General features: G+C 44.2%; 2 protein-coding genes across 8 annotated transcripts in view; one reads left to right on the forward strand and one right to left on the reverse strand.

The window, feature by feature from the left end:
• LOC108106439 (neurogenic protein mastermind) overlaps positions 1 to 18,540 on the forward strand; it is a 79,252-nt gene extending 60,712 nt beyond the window's left edge. Inside the window, exons 5-8 of the mRNA XM_017213472.2 lie at positions 13,812 to 14,118; positions 14,174 to 14,235; positions 14,275 to 15,289; positions 15,355 to 18,540. Coding sequence (XP_017068961.1) covers positions 13,812 to 14,118; positions 14,174 to 14,235; positions 14,275 to 15,289; positions 15,355 to 16,007 — 2,037 coding nt within the window. The 3' untranslated portion in view covers positions 16,008 to 18,540. The remainder of the gene's footprint in view (positions 1 to 13,811; positions 14,119 to 14,173; positions 14,236 to 14,274; positions 15,290 to 15,354) is intronic.
• Positions 18,541 to 18,927: 387 nt separating this feature from the next.
• The window catches only part of LOC108106407 (SH3 and multiple ankyrin repeat domains protein 1), a 39,451-nt gene continuing 32,763 nt past the window's right edge, over positions 18,928 to 25,615 (reverse strand). For all 7 annotated transcript variants that reach the window (XM_017213426.2, XM_017213423.2, XM_017213425.2 and 4 more), the window contains 3 exons: positions 24,493 to 25,102; positions 22,511 to 24,433; positions 18,928 to 22,449 (listed from right to left, as the gene is read on the reverse strand). In XM_017213426.2, coding sequence (XP_017068915.1) covers positions 20,844 to 22,449; positions 22,511 to 24,433; positions 24,493 to 25,102 — 4,139 coding nt within the window. In that variant the 3' untranslated portion in view covers positions 18,928 to 20,843. The remainder of the gene's footprint in view (positions 22,450 to 22,510; positions 24,434 to 24,492; positions 25,103 to 25,615) is intronic.

The following is a 25,615-nucleotide window of genomic DNA, read 5'->3' on the forward strand; positions in this document are numbered from 1 at the left end:
CCGATTTTTGGTCAGTTGCACTTGGAAAAAGAGGTCCTAGCGTTGGTTTTTTTATAATATTTTACTTTAGTGATTATATTTAAAAGAAATATAGAATTTATGAATGATTTTCTTTCACAATTTTGTCTTCATGAAAATATAACTTTATATACCCTTTTTAATCCTAATTTAAAACACCTATTAATTTCTCTCCGTGCCTTTCTTCCTGAGCGCATTTAGCTCAAGTTTTGCCATGAATTTCGTTCATGCATTAACCCTCGGTTGCCTGAGACTTTTCCCTCTTAACCACCCTAAACCCCCGCGCTGCATAGCAAAATAGTTGAAGCAAGTTGAGGGCCGTGGAAAATGAGAAGTGGGAGGGAAAAACTGTTTTTTGAGGAGGCAAAACTTGTTGACGATTGAGATTGAAATTTTTCGGGGTTTATTATAATTTTTTTTTTTTATTCCAACTGGCCACTAGCCACTCAGCCCCGTTTATATTGTGCCCTCCGGTGGCGTCTAGTTTTCCTCTCCCTTACTGCGATTTTTCCTTAGTGGGGATGCTGGTGGCTCGTTGGCTCTGTGGCCTGTTTGGCTGTCCATAATCAAAGGCTGTCCTGGCGAATCCTTTTGGCTCGCTTATCGGGCCAAGACACAACACGTATACACACTTAAGTCTAACGATATATTTGCATAGGACTCATTAAAAATGCCCCCAAAAAGTGTGGAGGAGGCATTTGGCAACGAGGGTTGCAAGAAGCCAAAACAGCATCGGGGATTCAACGAGTTTTCTCGGCTCAATAATAATTTCTTCTTTTTTTTTTTTTTTTTTTTGCGAGGGGAAGGAAGAAATGTGGGGAAACCTCTTAAGTGCAAGAAATGAGCGGGCAAAGTGTAAAAATGTACAATGAATATGACAAAGAACGGTGGCGCAGAAAGCAAATGCTGGAATATGCACAATAAATTAAGAGGGGGTAGGAGAGGGGTGCAGGAAAAAAAAGAAAACGGAAAAAAAAATGAGCAGAATATAAAGTTGAAGTGGAAGAATGTGTAGGAAGAAAGGAGCGGCGGGCCAAAAGAAAATTATACATTTTACTAATGAGGTTTTTCTTTCACCCAAGGCAAGGGTGACAGGCAATTTTTTATGGTTTTTCATCTGGCAAATTTTGAATGGTGACTATTTAGGGTTTTTATTATAAATTTCCAGCTAAATTAAACAGTTTAAATTTGTGTTTTTAGGATCTATCTTGTTGATTTTTTTAGCAATAAAATATAAAAAGTTGATTTTTGGATTACCTTAAAAGACCTATGTTAGGTATTATCCTTTTGCTATCTTTTTCTGAAGTTTTTCAATAAAGAAATATAACTTAACTAACAGAAAACAACTTCAGCTCCAGAAATCTTCATCACTAAAAGGCTAAGAAAAAGTTGTTTGTTATTCAAAGAATTCTCATAAAATTCATCATCGGATACTTATTGAGCAAAATGAAACTGAAATACGTACATAACGTGCATAACCAAAGCAACGGGGGGTTGGGCAGCCACAAAACCAGGCAACAGCCAAACCAAAAACAACCGTAGCTTGGCTGGCTAAAAGTTCAATGAATTCAAAATGTTGGCCATTTTGCATGTCCTGCATTAACTCGTTAAAATGCCAGTCTACAGCAACAACAACCACATCGGGTAGCTGTAGTTCTAGCCACCAAACGAATTTGTGTAAAATACAATAATAAAAAAAACAAGAAAAAAAGAAACGAAAACTAGGGAAGAGAAGGCTTCGGTTGGTCGATCCGCAGGCGAAAGCGTCATCAAAATGCCAGGGCGCACAAAAGTATGCAGCGGAAATGTGCAAAACGTGAAAATGTGCGGAAATTATACTTGCCCAGGCAGCGCCACAGAAAGAGACACCCCAGCGAAAGGGACAGAGCTAGAAGAGCTCGAAATGAAGATGAAGAAGAGCGGGTCATATCAGATTTTATGACTTGGTCCCGTCGACTTAATGAAGTAAGCAAGAAATGCGAGCACATGCGACCAACTGGCAGACCTACCGACCTACCAACTTCGAACTTCTTCCCGTCATGTTGTATCAAAAAACAATAAATAATTTATAACCACAAGGAAGTGGAGATCTAGGCAGCATTCAAAGTACATATAATGAAATACAAAAAAAGCGGAAAAAGCGGGAAAAAGTCGGCCATATCAATGCGCAGGCGCCAAGGCAATAAAAACAAATCCCCGAAAGAGATTCGGAGATTCCAGTTACAACTCTTCCCATAACTCGCCTTGACACAGGGATTATAGGAGGAGGAGGGGGCCAGGACTTATTTGGCAGATTCTACATCTCCGTATAACAGTATTAACCTCTATAAATTTAGCTCCCTCGTAGTAAATGGTAACTTTGTGTTTCTAAGACAACAACCAGCCTCTATTTATGAGCATAAAAAAGTTTCTCATTTGCAACAAAAAAAGAAAAACTGGCTATTTTCACGACTCCTTCATTATTCAACGAATTTAGCTGGCTGTTGTTTTTAGGTATCCCGTTTTTCGGATATCGCTACGCTTGAGATTTCAGTTTCAGTTTCTGTGTTTTTCTGGCCCGGGCCCCATTACCTAACGCATTTGATGCTCTCAAAGGTCACATTATTTACCTTTTATATTCCCATTCGTGTCAGTTTCAGGGGGGCTTTTCCGAGTGCTGCTGGGGCGGAGGTTGGGGGGCTTTGGAAAAGATGGTTTTTGGCGCATCGAAATGTTGCTCGCTATATGAAAGCAGCAAGTTTCGTAATATTTTCATTCTGTTTTTCTTCTTTTGCCGCTTTTGGCTGCGTTTCAATCAATTTGCAGGTGTTGAGAGTAGAGTTTCGAGGGGATTGCCGGGGGCTGTGAGCTGTGTGAAAGAAAGGTGAGCGGAAAAGTTGATGAACTTTGACGCTGTTTTTGGGGTTAAGTGTTTTGGCAGAGTTTGAAGAAGATGTGTGAAAATCATTTTATTCCATCCTTTCGTTCTCTTTGAGTTTTCCAAAAATTTTAATATGCCCCAAGTTCATGGTTTTGCAATTATAGTTCCTTGCCTCATATCTGTGGCATCCTCCCACTTTGAGGGATTATCTCGTGGCTTATGGCAGCAATATCAATCAGTTTATTCACACATCTTTAGCATTTGGCCAGGAATATTTCATTTTCCTGGGGCTTAGCTAGCTATCTTCTTCCTATCTCTTTTTTTTTTTGGGTGGCAAGAGGGTGGTTGGAGTTTTCCCTTTGCTGTTTCTCACCTGGCCACTTTGATTGCTACCTTTCCGTTTTTGCCCAGCATTTCCCTGCGGCGTTCTCTTTCAGCACTTCCCCTCAGCTATTTTCCTCTGGCCTCTGGCATAAAATTTAATATTTGCGCGTGTTCTTAACCCTCGTTGCCCCTCTATTTCCTATATCCTAAATATATATATAGATATATATAACATATATATGTATGAGATTGTGTCTCCCCCTTCATCGTGATTATTATGCCATGTAATCTGCTTCATATAACATGGAGATGAAGACGTGGCAGCAGGAATGCGTAAGCAAGTGGCAAGTACTTTTAATACTTTCACCTCCTTGGGGCATCAGGATGGCACCCACTCACATAGACTGTGCCAAAAACCAACACACATATACACACAGTTGAAGTGTTAGATATATACTTATATAAATATTTCAGTTTTTAATCTATTTTAATGGAAATTATTCGCGAGGAAAGAAGTTTTTAGCTGGTTTAGCTGCTACTGGTTTTGCATTTTATTTGCCATAATTTGCTTGTCGCCACTTGCTATTCAGCAGCTACTTCTCTTCTTTTCCCTCTATCCCTCTACTTTTATCCTTTTCTAAGTTTAATTTTTCTAATCTGGCAAGAAATCCTGGTGGACGCTGCAAAGTATGCTATGCTTTTTACAAGGCTCTCTTTAGCAAGTAGCTCTGTGTATGTGTGTGTGTGTGGTTGTATGTTTATGTGTGTGTGTGTTTTCTGCAAACAGCTCACGTCGCATATTTATAGGCTGCCAGGGCATAAAAAGCGATTCCAACTAGAGCCAAAGCTTGCCAAAAAGATTTACAAAATGTTTTCCGCCTTTTCTTGTTTTTTTTTTTTTATTTTATTTATTTTTTTTTGTGTATATATTTAGATTGGCTTTGGGGCTCTGGAAAAACTTTCATTTAGGTATCAGTTAGTCTGGTATTTTCTGGCTCAAAAGTTGGTTGTTATCAACAAATGCAGTCGCAGTCGCAGTCGCAGTCCTGTATTCAAATTAGTTTTTATTTGAGCTGGAGAAAGACCGAGAAGGGCCGACCGAGACAGCAGACGGGCAGACAAGGTTGACATTCATATCAAAAAAACAAAGTATTTGCACAATTTGTTTAAATTTCATGCGCCACTCAGACGCAAATTCATGTAAAATGTAAAAACGAGTAGGCAATCGAGGCAGAAGGCAAAGCCTGGAAAACACAGAAGGCAAACAGAACGAGTCTTGGTCAAGTGTAAATTTCTGGTCAGGATAAACGAGAAGAGAATTGCACTTCCAATCCAAACAAACAGACACACACACATAGACACACTCACTTGCTCTGACATTTGAAATTCCATTAAATTTTGTTGCTCTGGTCACACGCAAAATAATTTCCAGTGACATTTCCCTGGGTTTTCGTTGACAACCGAACTCATTTCATTAACTACCCAAACACAACGCACAATCTGTTGCCACTACACACAGATACAGACACACATATATATTTATATATATATAAATATATATGGCCATAAATATGTCTGCTTGGCCCTTACGCCCTCTTAGCCCCCCTCATAACAACACCTTGGGCATCGCAACCAGAGCCGCCCACCAACTGCAGAAACGTTTTGCCCGGCCACTTTATCAAATTAATTACTTTGCCAACAAGCGGGATGAAGGCAAAGAGGTGAGGGAAAAAGAGGAGTAAGAGGAAGGGGGATTTCAGGAGGGGTTCCCCGGGAGGTCAAGTGGTCAGGAAAGTTGTTGTTCACTTACATTTGCCACACTTTTACGGCCATAACACGAAATCCGACTGTGAAAACGATGAGAGGGGATTGCCTAGCGAAAGGGTGAAAGGATCAAGTGGAATTATGGAATTGCAAACTGGATTTGCGATGCTTTTCACCAGCTACTTGATAGAGTATGTATAACCAGATATCTCTGGGAAAGTTAGGATCTATTGAAGAGTTATTATAACTCAGTTTATTACACCTTTTAAGTTTCATTCTTTAGGTGTCTTTGGGGTTTTCCTAACATATTTCCTCATTACATTCTATCCTTTAAATTGAAAACCTTTTGTTCGTTTTCTTCTCTAACAAAAGGACTTTGAACCCTGTGCAAAAATAGCTGTTGACGTCAAAAAGGAAAACTCCGTAGGTGGTGTTTTGGCCTTTTCCGAGAACTTCTTTGGAAATATCAATCCTAAGCAGATTTAAATTTTATTCCACATTCGTTGCATTGCAAAAATAGCTTTGGTTTATACCTTAAATAGAGCCAACACATGGCTGACGTCACTTGGAAAACATTTTTAAATATAGAACTTGGAAAAAGTTGTCTAGTTTCCCCCAAGGGAAAATCAATAACCAGTGTCACGCTAAATAATAAAGTCATTTTTTTGTGTGTTCTTTTTGACATGTTATTAGCATTCTAGAAGCTCTTTTGTTTACGGGGGGAAATCGGAGTTTAGAGATTATTAACCCTAAGTTTTAATTTGTGCAGAAATGAGCTTTCATTTGACAACGCCCACGCGAATATCGAAGTTGATTTCTATGAAAGTAGGGAACACGTGGCGTATGTGTAATATTATATTATTGTCTTTGGCTTACATTCATTTGATCTTAGCTGCGTTGGTGTGTGTAAAGGAGGCGTGTGTGTGTGTGCCTTAAAGGGGGGCGTGTGTGTGTGTTTTAAGGGGGCGTGTGTGTGTGCTTTGAGGAGGCGTGGCTGCGGTGCGTGTCTAATGCTCGTCACTTGAAAACCCGCCGAGCCAAAGTAATTGAAAATGTAAATGGTTGAGGTTAGTGGCGGATGGAAAATGGGGCGATGAAAGTGCGAGAAATGAAAGTACAAAAAAAGAGGGAGGGGGGGAGTAAAGTAAAAGTTTCCCCATTTTTTGGTAGTACGAGGGATCGATCGGCTTTAGTCAGCTTAATTCCCTTTTCGGTGGCTTATAAAATGCTTTCATAATTAATAGCTCTTAATTATTCTAATAGGACTCTATTGCGGTTTCAGTTTCAGGAGAGGAAATCGTATTTTCAGCTGACATTTTCGATGATAAATCTCTAGGAAAATTCCAACATCAAATACCTTTCGACCTGAAAAACAACACCGAACACAAATTTTCATCTGTGTGCTCGAAAATCAATGGAAATCAAAAACTTGCATCGTATTTAGGTGAAAATGCAGTGTGAATTTCCATGCAGGTGCAATGTGCTGAGATCCTGAGGGGGCGAAAATTGGGAAAAACTAAGAGGGACGGCGAGGTTGGGTTTATATGGCTGGATAATTCTGCCAAATTTGCAGCTTTGCCTTTTTTGTTTGCTGTTTGCATTCTGTTGTTGGGTGTCCTCTATGTGTGTGTGTGTGTTTATGCGTATGTGTGCGTGTGCCTGTGCCTGTGGGTGTGGGTGTGAGAATGAGTGTGTGTGTAAATAAAATTAACGAATGTTGAACTTTCTGCTGACAAAGTTCCGGCACATGCATAAGCAAATATGTTGAAAATTTTTGCAAAAGAGGAATTGATTTTCGATTTATCGAAATAGAAGGGAAATCCGGTTTTTAATTTTAGCTGAAAAAGTTTCTTTTTTTGGCAAGTTTTAAGCGGTAAATTCATTTAAGAATCAGTAATAAATGATTTTTAATAATGTTTTTTAATCTAATTTTTTGCTGCTTTCCCCTTACATCTTCCGTGTTTCTTGTTAAGATTATTGTCACGTTCTTTCTCAAAATCACTGACTGAGTCACATACACGGTCGAATTTGTATCTCATAGATGCAGTCATTCAGTTGAAAAGAGACAAGACAAACGAGCGGAAGAATCACAGCGAGAAGAATTCTTCTCAATGCTATTTTCATGTTGATCGTGCCCAACCGGGCCTTTGTTTGTTTGTTGTTGCCATGCAGCTGCTTTATCTATCAGATGCCAGCTATTATTCGGATGACTCACCCGATTTCAGCCATCAGCTGCGGATTCTCCTCATTCAGTTAGCTTATCTTCAGATAAGCACGCCATAGCCTCTGATCTCATCAGATCCAAATGTGCTTTGTTCTTGTTAATATAGGAAGTAATTGATAATGATTATGATTGAGATCAGATCGGATTAGCTTGATCAGCTTGTAATGATGGCCATTAGCTGGGGGATTATGAACCGCAATTACTCGAACGGATCTAAAATCAAACACGCAAAATATTTACACTAATTAGCTGCAGTTTCTCTACGGTCCAGTACACACTCTGCACTCCATACTCTACACTGCACAACAAACGATTTGTTTTGCTGCGGCTTTTCAATCCCATTAAAGTAGTAAACTACAGCAACAGCAGCAGCAGCAGCGGCAGCGGGGAATTAAAAATGCAATTGCAAATTAAATTTAATTTAAAAATCCATCAGGTCGAGAGTGAACGACTGGGAACGGGCAACTGGAAAATGCCTTTTGATTTTTATGCACTCTCCCGCCCACTGCCCACCCTCTCTCGCCTCTTAATTGATAAAGAGAAAAGGCAGCCAGCGGCAGCTGCAACCTCCTCTGTGGGAAACATAAATTTTATAAGTAATGAAATCATTGCCAGATTAGGTTCTACATATGATGTATCTATTGATGTCTCACATTCATTATTCATCAATGTTCATGGAAAATTGTTACTGGCCCAAAAAGTATTTTCTTCTTTCGTGGAAGTCTTCGTTGAGCTGACATTAATTTATTATATTTTATTCATGATTTAAGTTGGCATTTTCTTGCTGAAACTTTTTGCCGAAAACGCAATTCCTGGAAGAAAACATTTTCAAAGTTTATTTTTAGGTTCCTAGAAACCAAATTCCGCATAGTCTATAAACTTTTTAACTTACTTAGCTTGGATTAAGGTTGTTAAAGATCTAAATTTCATGATTTTAGTCTAGTATTTAATTTAGTTCATTGAACTTTAACCTTAAAACTGCCTGACTATATAGTTCATTGTAAATTCCACCCTTTCTGGCCGTAAACTTTTTGACAGACTATCCATTAAAATGTTTTCATAAATTTGCCACAGGTGTGCCTGAACGTTGCATATGCCGCTGCCTATGGGTATTTATGTATCTGTAAACCAAAATAAAAACAAAAAAAAGAAGGAAAACCTTTTTTGAAATGAAGCCAACAAACAAATCGAAGTCATCCATCGCCCCGGCCGAAAGCCAAAGCCAAACCCCAATAATTTAAGTCTGCCCCCCCTTTTTGACCCACATGACATATGCATATAGTGCAGTTCATTTCGGGCACCACAATGCAACGCCCCTTCCCCCTTAGCCACCACTTTCCCACCACTACATCTATGTATGCATGTATATGGACTTTGGGGGAGCCAATCTCATGGCCATTTATGCCAAAATTTAATTTATAATTATTGCGAGTTTAATTTATGATCATTGACATGCTGCAGCACCCGAAACACACACACACACGCTGGCAGGGATATGGAAACCGCATTGAAAGGGGGTGGCAGAGTGGGTGGAGGCCAGCTATTGTATCTATTCCTCGTTGCAAGCCCACCTCCTCCTCTCTGTCTCTCACTCTCTGCTGCTGCAGATTGTCTGGCATTGTGTGCAAACTGCAACTGTTTCAAAAGTTTTTCTCTCCTTTCCATTGGGAAAACTAGGGTCCTTTGGGTGGCAGAGTAGAGCAGCAGCAGCAGCAGCAGCTGGAAAATGGTGATGGGGTGGGGAAAGAGGGTGCCGCAACCCACACCGCTTGCCGCGTTGAAAGTTGGCTGATATGTCGGCATCAACAATGATGATGATGACGGGAATGTGAATGTGAATGTGGATGGACGCGTTGCAGTCTGCAAGTGTGTGTGTAGGCGTCTGTGTGTGGGTGTGGAAAGTTATAACCCCAAGCCCAGGAGAGATCTCTCCTCTCTCGTTACCTCTACTCTGGACAGCAGTTAAGGATTGCCTGCATCTCGGAATGCGGATGGCATGCAGAGTGTGCTGGGGATGCAATCTACACCAGGTATTTGCCACCGTAAGTGAGCATAATTACGTTAAATTGAACTCCAAGGAATTGGACAGGGATCAGATCGGGTTAATGTTTGCCTATAGTTACTCACCTGGCTTAGATTTGAGTAGGCCTAAGGGTTACGCTAGCTTAAGATAGATGATCAATCCAGAGAGTTTGTGGGAAAGAGTTTGGTTTATTAACTTTTTATCTTAATTAAATGGAAAGAGAAAGAACATAGAAACTTTAATCTGTTTATATTTCATATGCAAGTAACTTATTTTTACCTAATAATTCGTTTCCTTGCCTTATTAAGTTCCTTAAATTATCTATAAAATCGAATTACCTTCTCTGCCCTGTGTTTTCCTGCTTGTCGCCGGCAATTAAAAATCAAATTCGCTTTGCTCTAACGCTTTTCCAAATGAGATTTCGCTCGTTCCCTATACAAGTATATATATATATCTCCTATATAAATCTTTCTCCCCACCAACCGTTCTTCCTGGCGCTGTCATAATTTCGTTAAATAACGCAGCTCGGACACCTCATTGGATGGGTTTGGATTGGATTGGTTTGGAACGCAGTGGCAGTGACAGTGGCAGAGCAGGATCCTATGCCAGCGGGGGGAGTTGGTGTTCAGAGGCAGCTAGTTTATGTCACACAAATATCCAATGACAGACGCCCAACGGGTGGGCTAGCAACCACCCACTCAAACCCCTGGAATTCCCTTGGCTTCATTTTGGATTTTTTGGCTTCGCTGCCAAAATAAGGCAAGAAAAAAACAAAAAAGAAGGAAAATCAAAAAGAATATGGCCAAAAATATATAGGAAAGAAAGCAAATACTAAAGCCCAGACTAAATCATGTTGGGGGCAGTTGTTAGTGGGCGTCGGTGGGCGTGGCCTCTTTGCTAATTTCATTGACTCTTCAGTTTTTTTTTGGTCGCCTGCCAAGCTGCACCAAGTGCTTGTTGGTTGGGTTTATGAGTTACTTTTGGCTCTGTTTTAGTTACAGATGAACTTCTTTGGAGAAAAACTAAACGGAAATTATAGGAAAAAGTTTGGAAAATGTTTATTTATTTTGCTTTAAAAGGTGGATCTTTGTTTTGAAAGGAAAACCCATGGCTTTGTTCTGAATTTTGGTTAGTTTTTGGTATAAGTTTAGGAAGGGTATTTGATTTGGGTTTTGGTTAGCTGGAAAGCCTCTTAAGGATTAAGGATTAAACAGAGTTAAGAGTTAAGAGTTTTATTTACATGTTTTTAACCTTTCTGATTGCATTTTAGTTTAGCTAAATACTTACTAGAGACTGAAGAAGCCGTAATAATTAATCATAGAAACCTTTTGTTGAGATTTTTCGCACCTGCTTGTTTCTGTTTTTGGGTCTGGCAAGTTTTTTAATTACTTTAAGTGCAGGCGGCCACCAAGTTCCGTCACTCTTGTGGCGGTTAAGGGGTACAGTTGTGCCTGGTCAGCCAAGCGGAGTTGAAGATGAAGATATCTGTGTGTGTGTGGAAAGCCCTTGGAAAATGAAGGGGACCGCAGTTCCTTTGGAGTTTTATGTTCTTCGTTTTGCTATATTTGTATTTTTTTTTTTTTTTGTTCTTCATACTTCGGCCTTACATGTGTCACACACACATGCAGGCAGGATAGTCACATATATCATTGTCAAGTCTATATGCAAGGCATCCCCCACTGTCCTGTGCCCCGGCTTGTAGCAACCTCCGCCTCCTTCTCTTTCCATCCTGGAATATCATTCCCTTGACAGCGCGTGGGGCGTGCGGCAATCTTTTTGGCTTGTCAAATGCGCATTTCCTGCTTAGAGTCCTTGCTGCCTTGCTTGCTGCCTCTCTTTTTGAATGTCAGTGTGTGTATGAGCGAATGTGTGTGTGTGTATCTCCTCTTTGAGTGTATCTGTGTTTGTCTCCAGCGCAATCAATATGGCGGCGCTGGGGTAATAGCTGCAGGATTTACGCGCTCGTGCGGCGTCTCCGGTTTGCCCGCAATCTACCCGCCCATCCGCCTACGCCTTCGCCCATTCGCAGTTACCTTTAAACTTTTTTTATTGATATTTTATGTATTAGTGGGGGTGTATCTGCTAGTGGGTGGGTGTCTATGTGAGAGTGGGTGAGTGAGTGAGTGAGTGAGTGTGTGTGTGGATGGCCGGGTTTTTGTCTTCTTATGAAAGCTGCTGCTGTAATGATTTGTTTTATGAACTTGTTCTTGGCTTCGATCCGCAGCCCATCGATGTTTAACCAAGGACCATCGACTTTATTATGGGGAAGGGATTTATGTCTGAGTAAGGAGGTAGAGGGGTGTTGAGATCCTTGGGCGTTTTAAAGCCAACAAGTTATTTAACTTGATTAGAAGAAGGGGATGCAGTGGGAGAAAGAAGTAAGTTAAAGGCAAATTCTTATTAGAAGAGTTTTTACCCAACAACTAAGAATGAAATTTCCTTAAAAGAGTTTCTGCTTGACTAACTTTCTGCTTAAAATCTTAAATCATAAACTTTCCCCACTTCCTTTTCTCTATCTGTAAAAAACCACACATATCATGCCTAAAACCTTATTCCATTTTCCACTCTAAGGCAACATTTTACACCTTACCTTTAGACTCCGAGAGGCAGGTGCATGATTTATGGCCAACATTCGAACGGAGTGGGTGGGTGGGTGTTTGGTGGTGGTGGGTTCTGGGTGGTTTTGTTAGAAGGTTGACTCCCCACACATGGCGGCGACCAATGCCAAAGCCAAGGCACTAAACTTCAATTAGCCCCGTGGAGAGTCCATGACTTTTAATCAGCGTACTTTACGCCACTCACTCGCGACCAACCTACCTCTCTCTTTCTCTTTCTCTCTCTCTTTGTCCTGCTTTCAACGTGCTACTTCCACGCGAACTGGAAATGAAAATGCGTGGAGCTGCAGAAAACACACAATAAATTAAACCAACAAGCAATTACAGCAACGGTGGAAAATGAAAGGAGGCGCAGGAGCAAAGGTTAGAGGTGGAAAAGTTAGGCAGTGAAGGTATCCTGGAAAGAAGTTATTAGAGTAATGAGAGTGATAGCAGAAATAATATTTTAAATATTCATTATTTATATGAGAGTACTTTTAAGTTACTCTCCTCTTACCCCTATATACCCTTTACTCTACAAATTAAGGGGTACAAACAGGCAAACGCGACCGCAAAGTTGCTTAGTGCGCTTGGTGTTGCTGCTGTTCTTGTTGCTCCTTTTTGCTATTGCTTTTGCTAATGGTCACACATGAAATATAAAAACCCCTTTTTAAAAGAGGGGAAGGGGTAAAGAAAACTAAGCCTTGAATTATCCCCCAAGCACAGTGGCTAAAAATCAAGGGAAAATCTCCATCAACAACCATGCAAAACTATGAGAAACTTCGATTCGAGGGTGTGCGGTGTGTCCGGTGGAAAGATTTATTTGCTGGCCACAGATTCGAGTGTGGCAACGAGGTGGCTTGGATTTCCGAGGGCAAACACTCGAGGGCAATGGGGTGGTTGGATGGTTTGGTTGGGTGAGTGTGAGTGTGAGAGTCGTCATGGTGGGATGGCATTGAAGTTCCAGGGTCGATCGCTGGCCCGTTGTCCTCCGCTCATTTTGCATGTCGCCCGGCGCTCTTTTCGGGGGCCCATTACAATAACAAATGAATGGCAAATTTGCTGCTCAGTGGGGGGAATCCCCCGCACACATACACATAGATATGCGAGAGCAGTAGAGCTTACATACACACAGGCAGGCAGGCAGGCAAGCAGTCAGACAGACGCAGCAAAGTAGACTATGAAAAAGTGCCGAAAGATTTATGCTTGCCTCTGGCTTCTCTCTCCATCTCTCTCTTTCTCTGTGTGTGTGTGTGTATTTGGCAGTCAATGCGGATTCGAAAGCCATTCTGGCGATAATAAGCTTGAAAGCCTGCCACCCAATACCAAATCCACCCACTCTACTTGCTAGAGTGTGTGCGTGTATGTGAGGGCGACACATCGGGCTGACAGCAAATGAGACAGCTGCAAATGGAGAAGGTGTTGGCCTGCCTTGGTTTTCTGGGCATGGCCATGGCTATGCCAAGCTATGTGTCGGGTATTAGCCCCAGAAATCCCTAGCACTGGCATGCCAGGCAAATTACCAAAGTGCCAGCAGCCGGTGACAACCGTTCGAGTGGCTTGTCGAATGCTTTGGGTGCAAGTCTCCAACATAACGCCAATAAGATCAAAGATCCATGCGATATGCCTGAAGTCGATTTCATCTTCTTTTCAAAGTCTCTTTCATCCTGAAGTGGCAAAGGAGTTGCTAAAGAGATTGGGGAAGTACCTTTTCGGGAGTTTTTTTTGTTTGTTGTCCTCGAAAGGGTTTCCAAAGGATAGTGGAAGTTCATCCTATTTGTAGTGGAATACCTAATCTAAACTTCAAACGTCTACTTAGCCAGCCTTACATCTTACAGATTTTCTGCCCTTTCTACTACTTTTGATATAGTTTTCCAGTTTGTGATGCCATAAGCAACCTTTTTCTTAAGCAGATGTATAAAATCATCTACTTTTATCTCAACATCTACTTTTAACCAATCAATTACATAACTAATCCCTCTCTATTATCTCATTCCCTTACAGGTATCGGCTGGTCAGCATCTGCATCTGAGTGGCGACATGAAGAGCAACGTCTCGGTGGCCGCACAGCAAGGTGTCTTCTTCAGTCAGCAGCAGGCGCAACAGCAACAGCAGCAGCAGCAACAGCAACAGCCCGGCGGCAACAATGGACCCAATCCCCAGCAGCAACAGCAACAGCCGCATGGCGGCAACGCTGGTGGCGGAGTGGGTGTTGGCGTCGGTGTGGGTGTTGGCGTGGGCGTGGGCAATGGCGGTCCCAATCCTGGACAGCAGCAGCAGCAACCAAATCAAAACATGAGCAATGCAAATGGTAAGTTTAAGGAGCGTCTCTCTTACATCCCAATCTAATCTTAAATCAATTTCAGTTCCCTCCGATGGCTTCTCGCTCTCCCAGAGCCAAAGCATGAACTTCAATCAGCAGCAACAGGCTGCAGCGGCGGCGGCAGCTGCGGCGGCAGCGCAACAGCAACAGGCGGCCGCCCAGCAACAGCAAGTGCCGCCCAATATGCGCCAGCGTCAGACGCAGGCGCAGGCAGCGGCTGCAGCAGCGGCGGCAGCAGCGGCGCAGGCGCAAGCGGCGGCCAATGCCAGCGGACCGAATGTGCCGCTTATGCAGCAGCCGCAGGTCGGAGTGGGCGTTGGTGTGGGTGTGGGTGTGGGCGTGGGCAATGGCGGAGTGGTCGGCGGACCTGGTGCCGGCGGACCCAACAACGGTGCAATGAATCAAATGGGCGGTCCCATGGGTGGCATGCCGGGCATGCAGATGGGCGGACCCATGAACCCGATGCAGATGAACCCCAATGCTGGTGGTCCGTCCGCTCAGCAGATGATGATGGGCGGCGGCGCTGGCGGACCGGGTCAGGTACCGGGACCGGGTCCAGGACCCAATCCCAATCAAGCCAAGTTCCTGCAGCAGCAGCAGATGATGCGCGCCCAGGCGATGCAGCAACAGCAGCAGCACATGTCCGGAGCCCGTCCGCCGCCGCCGGAGTACAATGCCACCAAGGCGCAGTTGATGCAGGCCCAGATGATGCAGCAAACGGTGGGCGGTGGTGGTGTCGGTGTCGGTGTCGGAGGTGTAGGGGTGGGTGTGGGTGGAGTCGGCGGCGCAAACGGCGGTCGCTTCCCCAACAGCGCTGCCCAGGCGGCGGCCATGCGGCGCATGACCCAGCAACCCATCCCGCCGTCCGGGCCAATGATGCGTCCCCAACATGCGATGTATATGCAGCAGCATGGTGGAGCCGGTGGTGGACCAAGGAACGGTATGGGTGTACCGTATGGCGGAGGAGCAGGTGGACCAATGGGCGGTCCGCAGCAGCAGCAGAGGCCGCCAAACGTCCAGGTTACGCCCGATGGCATGCCGATGGGTTCGCAGCAAGAGTGGCGGCACATGATGATGACGCAACAGCAGACGCAAATGGGCTTCGGCGGTCCAGGACCGGGTGGACCCATGCGCCAAGGACCCGGAGGATTTAATGGTGGTAAGTTTAGGATAGTTAGAAATCCCATGGATTACCTTACTTATATGGTCATCTCCCTTTTTTAGGCAACTTCATGCCCAATGGTGCACCTAATGGAGCAGCGGGCAGCGGACCCAATGCTGGTGGCATGATGTCCGGTCCGAATGTGCCGCAAATGCAGCTAACTCCAGCTCAAATGCAGCAGCAACTGATGCGCCAGCAACAACAGCAGCAGCAGCAGCACATGGGACCTGGTGGCGGCAGCAACATGCAGATGCAACAACTGCTGCAGCAGCAACAATCCGGTGGCGGTGGCAACATGATGGCCAGCCAGATGCAGATGACCAGCATGCACATGAGCCAGACCCAGCAGCAGATCACCATGCAGCAGCAGCAGCAGTTCGTGCAGAGCACCACCACGACCACACACCAGCAGCAGCAGATGATGCAGATGGGCGGTCCAGGAGGCGGCGGTGGCGGTGGTGTGCCGGGATCGGCCAGCAATAACAATGGTGGTGGCGGCAACGGTGGCGGAGCACCGGGCGGTGGCAACTCTTCCTCGACCATTGCCAGCGCCAGTTCCATTAGCCAGACGATCAACTCGGTGGTGGCCAACTCGAATGATTTGTGTCTCGAATTCTTGGACAACCTGCCCGTGGACAGCAACTTCTCCACGCAGGATCTGATCAACTCCCTCGACAACGACAACTTCAACCTGCAGGACTTCAACATGCCGTAGATGTCCAGAGGGAACCACTCAAACACCACCTCCAGCCAGCACCAAACACAACCACACCAACCACCACCACCACCATCATCATTATAACCACCACGATGTTGCCTCAGTTTTGTTTAGATCTTTATTTTGTTGCCTCTTGTTGTTATTGGCCTGGGCAGCCGGACCCAAACGCCCAACCGCCCAACCGCCCTACCACCCCTCCCACATGGCCCCCGTTCCTGCCAACGAAGTTATTTTGTTTGTTATTTGTGTGTGAATTTATTCCTAAGCTAAGTTCGTTCGTCTCTATGTACTCTAATTTCGCGTGGGCTCCACTGTATTGTATTGTATTTGTATTTGTATGTATTATTAGAGCTGTTCCCAAGGTCCAAGGGCGAGCGTCGTCCAATGGGCGTGGCAGTGGCGGCGAGAGTTCGCAAGACATTCCATATGCAACGGTCGAACTAAGGAATTAGGGAAATTCAAAAAGTATTTCCAAGTACTTTAAAATCAAACCGAAAAAAAATACACTTTTAAAATTCACACATACACCCCAATACACTCACACAGAGAGAGACTCGTTGTGCAACTTAAGCACTTGTACTTAATGCAAATTTTTATAGTGCCACGCCCAGCGGATTGCAAACGCCCCATTTCGTTTGATTACTTAAGCAAAAAACCAGATGAAATGACGGAAGCAAACGCAAAAAGCAAAAAGAACCAACAACAAAACAAAATCGAAGAAATCGAAAAACAAAACACAAAATAGTTGTACATTTTATATTGTATTTAATTTAATTTAATTTTTATAATCGACAAACTAAAAGAAACAAACAAACAAAGAAAAACAAAGCAAAAAAAATGGGAAAACTAAATCGAGAAACTGTCAGAATAAAGAGCAAAAATATTGGTGATATTTTAAATGCTTAAAAACACAAATTGAGAACTAAGCGAATCAAATGAGAAAACAACAAATAACCGTTGACCACAAAAGCGAAAAAAATATGAAAGGGAAGAACTTTTTAAAACCAACAAACATCAATTTGAGAATGAGAGAAACAGTTATTATTATATTATATTATAATTATTATTGTACATTAATTTTTTTAGACGAGTTCATTTTTAAATGGAATTTTAAACGCGGAGCAAACAGTGCGAGAAATGCGCAAACAAAACATATTTAAAAAATATACACTATATATATATACATATATATATATATATATTATGCGTAGTTTTTGGTAGTGAAACGTAATTAGTAGTTTGTTAAATAAATTGATATACACCCACAAATACATAATACATATACAAGAATCATATATATATATATATATAGATATATATGCGACCGATATATTTGATTACTGTAAAAGCAGCGCTAACAATTTACGAGTATATAATTAGTCATAAGTCGCCACAAAATGTTTGAGGAGATAAGCGGAGATCGAAATTTATATTTACTACATGCGCCTGGCCGCATTACCAAGTGATGCCATGCCAAGCCAAGCCACGCCCACACATATAAAAAACAAGAGAATAGGAGGACGAACAATATTAGAGCAAAACAACATTTGAAAAAAAAATGAAAATCGCGAAAAAACAAAGCAAACGAAAAACGCCAGAGATTCCAGCAATGAAATTATTGTACGACAACTAATTAGAGCAATTCCATAAGTCCGTAAGTTAGACGATCAGTTGAGGCCATAGAAATTTTTGAATCGGGCACAGCGGTTGCCACTTCCACAATTATATAGTAACAGACAGCTCACAGCCATTTTTGCAGAGTTTACATTAATTAGGATCAGCAACAACAAATCCATAGCACACGCCTAGCAAAAAAAAATATATACATAAAAATAAATTTAATGAAAAAAGTATTTAAGCCGCAGACAAACAAAACGATAAAAATCTAACAAAATTTACTATTACAATTATAAATGAATAAAAATACGCGAATTGTAGTTTGTAATTAATGCTAAAGATACGAAGTAAAAATTTGTTTATAACTATTATATACCGCAAATTATATATACACTATTATTACTATATACAATATGGCATATTATTATTACATATATATTTCACCATGAAAACAACAAACTAGCGAGCAAAATCGTAAGGTGTTCAGCAGCCGCCTCGCTAAGCAGTTCCATTGATCAGTTTCCCTGCGAAACTCGAGGGCCAATCCCGGCGAGAAACAGAAGCAAATCCGAACTTGATATCAATTAACAAGAAACAACAAGCAACCAGCTGCCAGGCTCAAACCTAACATAAAATATTTACCAACTCGAATGTTTAGTATTGGACAGAGCAATGGCATTGCAATGGCTTTAGGCCTGTTATTATTTCACACAAGAGTAAAATCGATTTGGGCAAGCCTTTGGTTTTCTATTTGCATTTGATTGGTGCGTGAGCCTTCTGTTTGTCGTTCTGTTGTTCTCCGAGATTGAACGAAATGTTGGGAAGCAAAAACAAACATTTAAAGATGTTCTTTTACGATTTAAAATGGAAAGTAAAAAAATAAAATAGAAAAATATTACTTTTGTAAATAAAATGAATGCTGTTTTTATTTCTGGGGCTATTTTTTTGGATGTAAATGATGGAAGAAACTGCAAAGGTTTTACGTTGGCCGATTTAGAAGATTGAAGAAAGCGTATTCGATATATAAATACTAGCCGAAAATGTTATAAATTTTTTTTATTACCACACAATTTTCAAATCAGAAAAAAATGAAATCCTGAAGAAATTATGGTTGTGTGACGTAGAAGGCGGTTGTAATATTTTACATTTTACATTACAGATTACATTATACATTATACACAGTTTATCGCCGAGTGGAAAGAAAGTACCCAAAAGTCAAATCTTACGACATCATGAAATTTCTATCTTTCGAATCTTAAAAACTAGGAATGTTAAGATTCAAATACAAACATTTTTGATATAGTTTTCATTCATATTTATTAATTTCTCATACGCATGTTCATAATACATAATTGCATATTTTACGACTTAAGATAAATATTTCCATATTATTCCATTTTAAATACTTGCTTTAAAGTGTATGTGTGGGTGGTGTGTGCTTTTATCGTTTAACATTATCATGGGGTGTAGGCATATTCAATAATAATCCTTCTATATAGCTTTTGCAAAACATTCGCGATTGCAGCGGCACGTACTGCATATGAGTACCCATTAAGTGGTAATGGGAACTGCAAGTAGTCATACGAGACATGTGTGTGTTGGACCTAACTGAGCACTCCATGTGGATTTACTAGACAGTTGAACTTAAAAATTAACAAGCTTGATGGCTAATCATATTTTTGTGTGGTGGAACTAAAACAATTTACAAATAATTAGCAACTATTGCGAGAACTAAAAAGTGTGCTAAAACCTAATTATATGCTAGAGTTTCCAATATATAATATACTCGTATGTTTATGTATATGGTTTAGTTTTAGGTTTACTAACTTTTCAACACTTAGATGCTAGTGCTAAAGGTGCGCGGCCCGCCAATTCGAACGATTTCATTATATTTCCATCCAATTCTTGCAATACCTCAAAGAGTTTTCGTTTAAACAATGTTAAATGCATCAATCGCTTCCTTGGTTAGTTGAGTTCTTCATTATTATTATTATTCCATTCAGTTTGTGTACGAGAATGATGTTTTCGATTTCTGTGTTCTGTATGTATGTATGTATTATGCAATAAAATCAGCCTTAGTTATAATAATTGTTACTCGTGAAAACGCATTTATAAGTTTTTGGGTTGCCTATGACGATATTTGCATTAAGCGCTGGCAAATATTTGAGAACCTCTTTCAATACAATACGTTACTCTCTTTTATCTCAAATCTTCTCCTGTAATACTCTGGCAAGTTAAAGTTTTTCTCTAAAAAAACAATTATACAAAAAATCTTTTAAAAGTAAAAATCTGTAAATTTTACTAGCAAAAATTTACGTTTTGTTTTCAATTTCGATTTTTCTTATTATTTTTTTGTTTTGCATTTCGATTATAAAATTGCCGCCTATTGAAATATTTGCTTTTATAAATATTTTATTTATTTAAAAACATTATACGTTTTAATCATTTTAGTATTTGTTAGTTTAGTTTAGTTGACTTGACTTGACTGGAAATTCGGCTAAATGCTCAAATTCAAAGATTATTGTTACTCGGTGCAACTTCCTCTGCCTCCTCCCTGCTTTCATTAGGCATATAAAACCTACGCTAGTTGTTGTGATTAGAGTAATGTTAATGTCGTTTAAATGTTTTGTGCACTAGTCGAACACGAACACGAACACGAATGATCAATGGATGGATGCTGTGAATAAATGAACTTGCATGGCGCTGCCGCTGGCTCTGGCTCTGGCGCCCTTTCAACATTACGAACTAAGATCGGATGTGGCATGGAATCCACATAAACTTTTGACACAGTTCGAAAGCAAACTGAAAGATTGAGTTCTAGACTGCCTTTCAGTTTGTTTTCAATGCAGTAGCATCGGTAGGGGATCGGTTAACTAATCATAAAATATTGCATACATACTTGCTGTTCGATTACGAATAGCGATTAGTTGCTGCTCGCGGGCAGCCTACATAAATTTATATCACACGCAATAAATATAATAAAAAGTAATCAAAGTTTTCGAAATCAAGTTAACTGGAGTTCGAACACGCCCCCTTGCCATACACCAGATGTGTGGCAACAATTTGATTTGCAACTGAAAAGGTCTTTGCTACTCATTTCCTCCGATGCAGGCAGTTGCAGCTATTCGTTGTGAGTGGCAATGACTGGTTGACTTACACTAACTAACGATTTAACGATTTGGCAAACGGTTGATTTGATACCCCCCACGGCTTAGTTTAGTGCAACCTATGGTGATTGGCCTTGGGCATGGCCCCTACGATACGGACCCTTCCCAAGGTGCCGACAGCTCCAGCGCCAGCGCCGCCAGACAGCCGCTGGTGCATCTGCAGCATTTGTTGCTGCTGCAGTTGCTGTTGCAGTTGCTGCTGCTGCTGCTGTTGCTGCTGCTGCTGATGCTGCTGTTGCTGTTGCTGCTGTGGATGGTATTGGCTAGTTGGCAGATGCGGCTGCGGCGCGTGCTTGGCATCGTTGCAATCGCAGAACTGCGGCGGTGGCGCCAACACCAGATTATCGGTGCACAGCTGCTGCAGATTGTTGTTGCCCGGCTGCACCGCAGCCGCCCCAACGCCCGGAACGCCAGCAACAGCGCCAGAGGCAACAGCCACCAGCTGTCCGCTGGGCAGCATGCCCACAATATGGGCGGCCATTGGCTGTTGCTGCTGCTGCTGTTGCAGTTGTTGCTGCTGAAGTTGCTGCAGCTGGTGTGGGTGAGAGTGTGGGTGGGTCTGTGACGGGTGATGGGCCTGTTGACGCTGGAGCGTCAACTGCGACGGCTCTCCATCGCTGTCCGCTTCGAGTGGTGGCGGTAGCTGCATCAGGGATACCGCCGTGGTCCTTGTGGCCCCCCTTTGCATGGCAATTGCTGCCGCCTGTTTGCGCGTCAACGAATTGTGACGCTGGAAAGCCTTGGCCGGGGGCGAGGGACTTAGATCTCCGTCATCATCTTCCAAATCGGAACGGGTCTCCATTTCCGATTCGTGGCCACTGCTAGTGCCCTTGTGCAGCTTCTGCTGATGCTTGGCCACCAGGGCGGCAGTATTGCTAGCTCCACCGGCTGCTGCAGCCTTCGCCTTGAGGATCTGTTGCAGATGTTGCTGGTGAGCCAGCTGCTGTTGCTGCTGCTGCAGTATCTGTTGCTGAGTGGCGATCAGCTTCTGATTGGGATTCGACGACTGTTGCTGCTGCTGATGATGATGCACGTTGGGAATGCGTCCTAGGACCTGAGGACTCATCACATTGCTGTTGATGTTGCTCTGCTGCGTAAACTTGTTGCTGTTGGCGACTGTCACTGGTTGCTTGCTGCCCAGTTGCTGCTGCTGCTGTTGGATAGCTGGTGCATGTTGCTGTTGCACAAGTTGTTTCACTGTCAGGGTAGCTGTGGGTACTACACTTGCCCCTCCGCCGCCTATGCTAATAGTGGTCTTAGCCATGGGCTTGGTGGTGTGGCTTGTGTTGCTGCTGATGGGCTGATCGGGAATGGTCTTGGGCTCCTCCACAATGGTCACCGAAGGTTTCTTCTTGATGGTATCGGTGGGTTTACCACCTACTGGCAGTGTAACTCCTCCTGCAGCCAATGCCATCTGTTCCTGTTCGCTACTCACTCCGGAGCTGCTGTTGTCGCACTCATCTTCGCCTGGTTGCAATTGCTGTTGCGGTTGCTGGTGGGATTGCTGTTGCTCTTGTGGTTTCTCCTCCTCTGGTTTCTTGGCGAAGCCGTTGGGCGATGACTTTGATGTTTTGAGATTGCTGCGAATACGCTGGATCTCCTCCACGGAAAGGGAATGCGAAATGGAGGCACTGCCCGAATTGGAACTGCTTCCACTGTGGTGGGGAAAAGAAAGATAAGTAGGGATCCTTCAAGATCAAGTTTTATGACTCTTACCTAGCCTGACTATTTCCACTTGTCTCTGGGACATCGAACAGCGCAATCTTCTCGTTAAGCTTGGTGTTGCGTGCCACCAGAATGGAGTTCTCATCCTCGCCATCCGACTCGCTGCAGCTGTAGTCCGGTTCGGGAATCGGAGGAGCATTTCCGGCTCCACTTGCGTTGCCGTTTCCGTTGCCATTTTGTGCCGGCACTGGTGCTGACTGTGGCAGCGGTGGTGCTGGCGGGGATTGAGGTGCAGGCTGCTGTGGTTGCTGCTGCGGCACCTGTTGTACTTGCACCTGGACCTGAGGTGCGGCATAGTGGGAGGCCAGCACTGTGGGTGTCTGCTGGGGTTGCTGTTGTTGCTGCTGCTGTTGTTGTTGTTGCGGTGGACGCATTTGGGTGGGAGCAGCATATTGACTGACTGGTTGCTGGGAGCCAGCAGAAGTTTCCTGCGTTGGCTTCTCCTGCGCCTGGCGCAACTTCCAGGCCATAACGTTACGCAGCTCCTGGGGCGAGGCATAGATCTTGGCATTTGCCGAGGGATTGAAGCTGCTCTGGACGCCATCGATGGCGGCACTGGTAACGGCATCGTTCTCGGCCCGCTTCTTCAGCTTCTGTTGCAAGGAGATGGTGCTCTCATACTCCGAGACACTGCTGCGTGTTTCCACTTTGACTACTTGGCCCACGGGCGGAGGTGGTGGTGGGTGGTTGGGCGGTGGAAGTACCGCTCCTCCAGGTGTTCCTCCTCCTAGTTTCAATTCTGCCTGATTGGAGTTCAAGCGTTGGAGCGAGGCATGCAGCGTGGCCACATCGTCCTGCGAGTGGTGACCCTTGCCAGCCGCCTGCCAAATGGATGAGGCAGATCCGTGAAGCTGCGGACCATGCAAATCAGGTGTGGAATGGAACCGCTTGAGGTCACGACCGCCTCCTGCTCCGCCAGCTCCCACTGTGGGCGTGGCAACGGGTTTTCCACGCAAGGTGCCGCTGCCATGCTTGCTCCTTGCCGCCTTGCGCTTCATCTCAGCCACACTGCCGTAGACCAAGGGGCCGCTTCTCATGGGCGAACCATTGGCGGCGGGCGGAGTGGCTGCACCACTGTCCGTGCCCGACTGGAAACGGGAGCTGGTCATCATGGTGGCATAGCGACTGGCATTCGCTGCACTGCCCTCGCCCTGCTGCCGCTGGAAGAGTTCCTCCAACTCTGCAGCTGTGATCCTGCTGGACGTGGGTCGCGCCTTGATGCTGGCCGTGCGCAGCTGAACGGGTGTTCCAGGTCCCGTTTGGTTACCAACAACAGCTGGTGTGGCTATGGACTCCACGGAGTTGGATTTGGTGTGCGGCAATTCGTCCTCCTTCTCGCCTCCGTTCTCCAGACCAGCCACCATGGACTTGGCTCTGGCTCTGCCCACGCTCAAAGTAGTCTTGGGATCTCGGCGTGGTGGCATCGGAGCCATACGTACACTGCCCCCGGAGGAGGAAGCACCACTTCCTCCCGGACCCGTCATCTTCCTGGGCAGAGTGGCGCACTGACGATGGGAACTCTGAGGAGTACTTGGTCCACTGTTTAGATGCTGGCTGCCAGCTCGTGCTCCACTGGGCAAATACTGGGCACTGGCCTGCATCTGGTGGGGAAACTGTGGCGAGACAACCGTCAAGTTGACCAGAGCGCCCGCGGAGCGGATCATCTCGACCACCTGCTCGTGGGAGGCGGAGCTGACGTCCTCGCCATTGATGGTCAGCAGGAAGTCACCAGGACGGAGTCCTGCCATGTCGGCCACACCACCGGGATCCACATCGTCTAGGTATTGAAGAGCCGGGAAGCGCTCCGAGGGACGCAGCTGCATTAGCTGAGAACTGGCCTTGGCACCGCGCAGGATGAAGCCGAATCCTCGCTTGGCCCGGTGCAGGACCACCGAACGTGGGGCGTTGTAGGCGCTGTTGGGGGGAGAAGATTAGATTCAGTTTGGAACTTCTTTATGGACACCCAATCCTACCTCTTTTTGATGCGCGGGGCAGTGGCACTGCTGTATTGTCCCACGGAGTGGTTGTTGTTCCTGCTGTTCATCCCATTGCCGGATGCTCCTCCGCCATTGCTCTCCCCTGGCTGTTGGCAGGATCCATTGCTGGCCACCGACAGCGATGGCGACTGATGGGGCTGCTGGAGCAAAGTGCTGGAGCTACCCGAATGTCCACCCAAGCTCAATTGTGGTGATCCCTGATAGGAGGCGGCGGAGGATGCTGGGGCTTGCTGCAGATGCTGTTGTTGCTGCTGCTGCTGCTGGGGAGCCATGCCCGTGCTGGCGGTCATCACATTGGTGATGTGCTTCTGGCGCAGACTCACCTCCTGGACGCAGTCGGCCGGAAAGAAGCCGGACTGATTGGTTCCCCGCACATAGCCCTCGAGCAATCCACAGTCGGTGCTGCCCACCACCTCGATGACATCGCCAGGCTGGAGGCGTATATGACCCACAGTATTGCCAGCATATGGTTCCATGCACACAACCGTGGTGCTGGGATGCCCAATGGAACAGGCTGCCGAGTCCGAGTTGGTTCCCACGCCCGACGAGTCGCTGATTATGTCGCTGGTGTCGCCCAGGGATTTGTCTGTGCGGGTGAGCAGGAGAGGATGAGTGGATGGTTTTTCCAGGATTTTCTTTTCTTTTTTTTTTTTGTATATGTATATGTGAGGCAGAGGACAAACGACTGGCATGCAAGTGGTTCTGGGACACACAAAAGAAGCCTCCGGTTAAGCGGAGCCAAAGCGGATGCTGGAAACGAGGACTGACACGGTTGGTAATGGGGAAAATGCTTAAGAATGAACTGGAAATCTTTGGGCGTTGAAGGAAAACCTCCGTTAGAGAAAGGGATATGTTGAAGGAAAAGTGATTAATCGGGAAATATTCAAATGTGACTAAGAAAGATTGGTTCTCCATTTTTTGTATGTAGAAAAGTCGATTTTCACATAGCTTAAGCTACGTTATTTGGAAGCTAGGAAGTCGCTTTTGAGTTTAGAGTTAAGGTGAGAATCAGAAGTTTAAAAGACTTTAAAGATGTCATTATAGCTGGGTATTGCAATGAGTCAATAATTAAATCTTAAGATATAGTAAACTTAATTAA

The sequence above is a fragment of the Drosophila eugracilis genome, unplaced genomic scaffold, assembly GCF_018153835.1.
Source record: "Drosophila eugracilis isolate 14026-0451.02 unplaced genomic scaffold, ASM1815383v1 contig_1172, whole genome shotgun sequence".
Lineage (NCBI taxonomy): Eukaryota > Metazoa > Arthropoda > Insecta > Diptera > Drosophilidae > Drosophila > Drosophila eugracilis.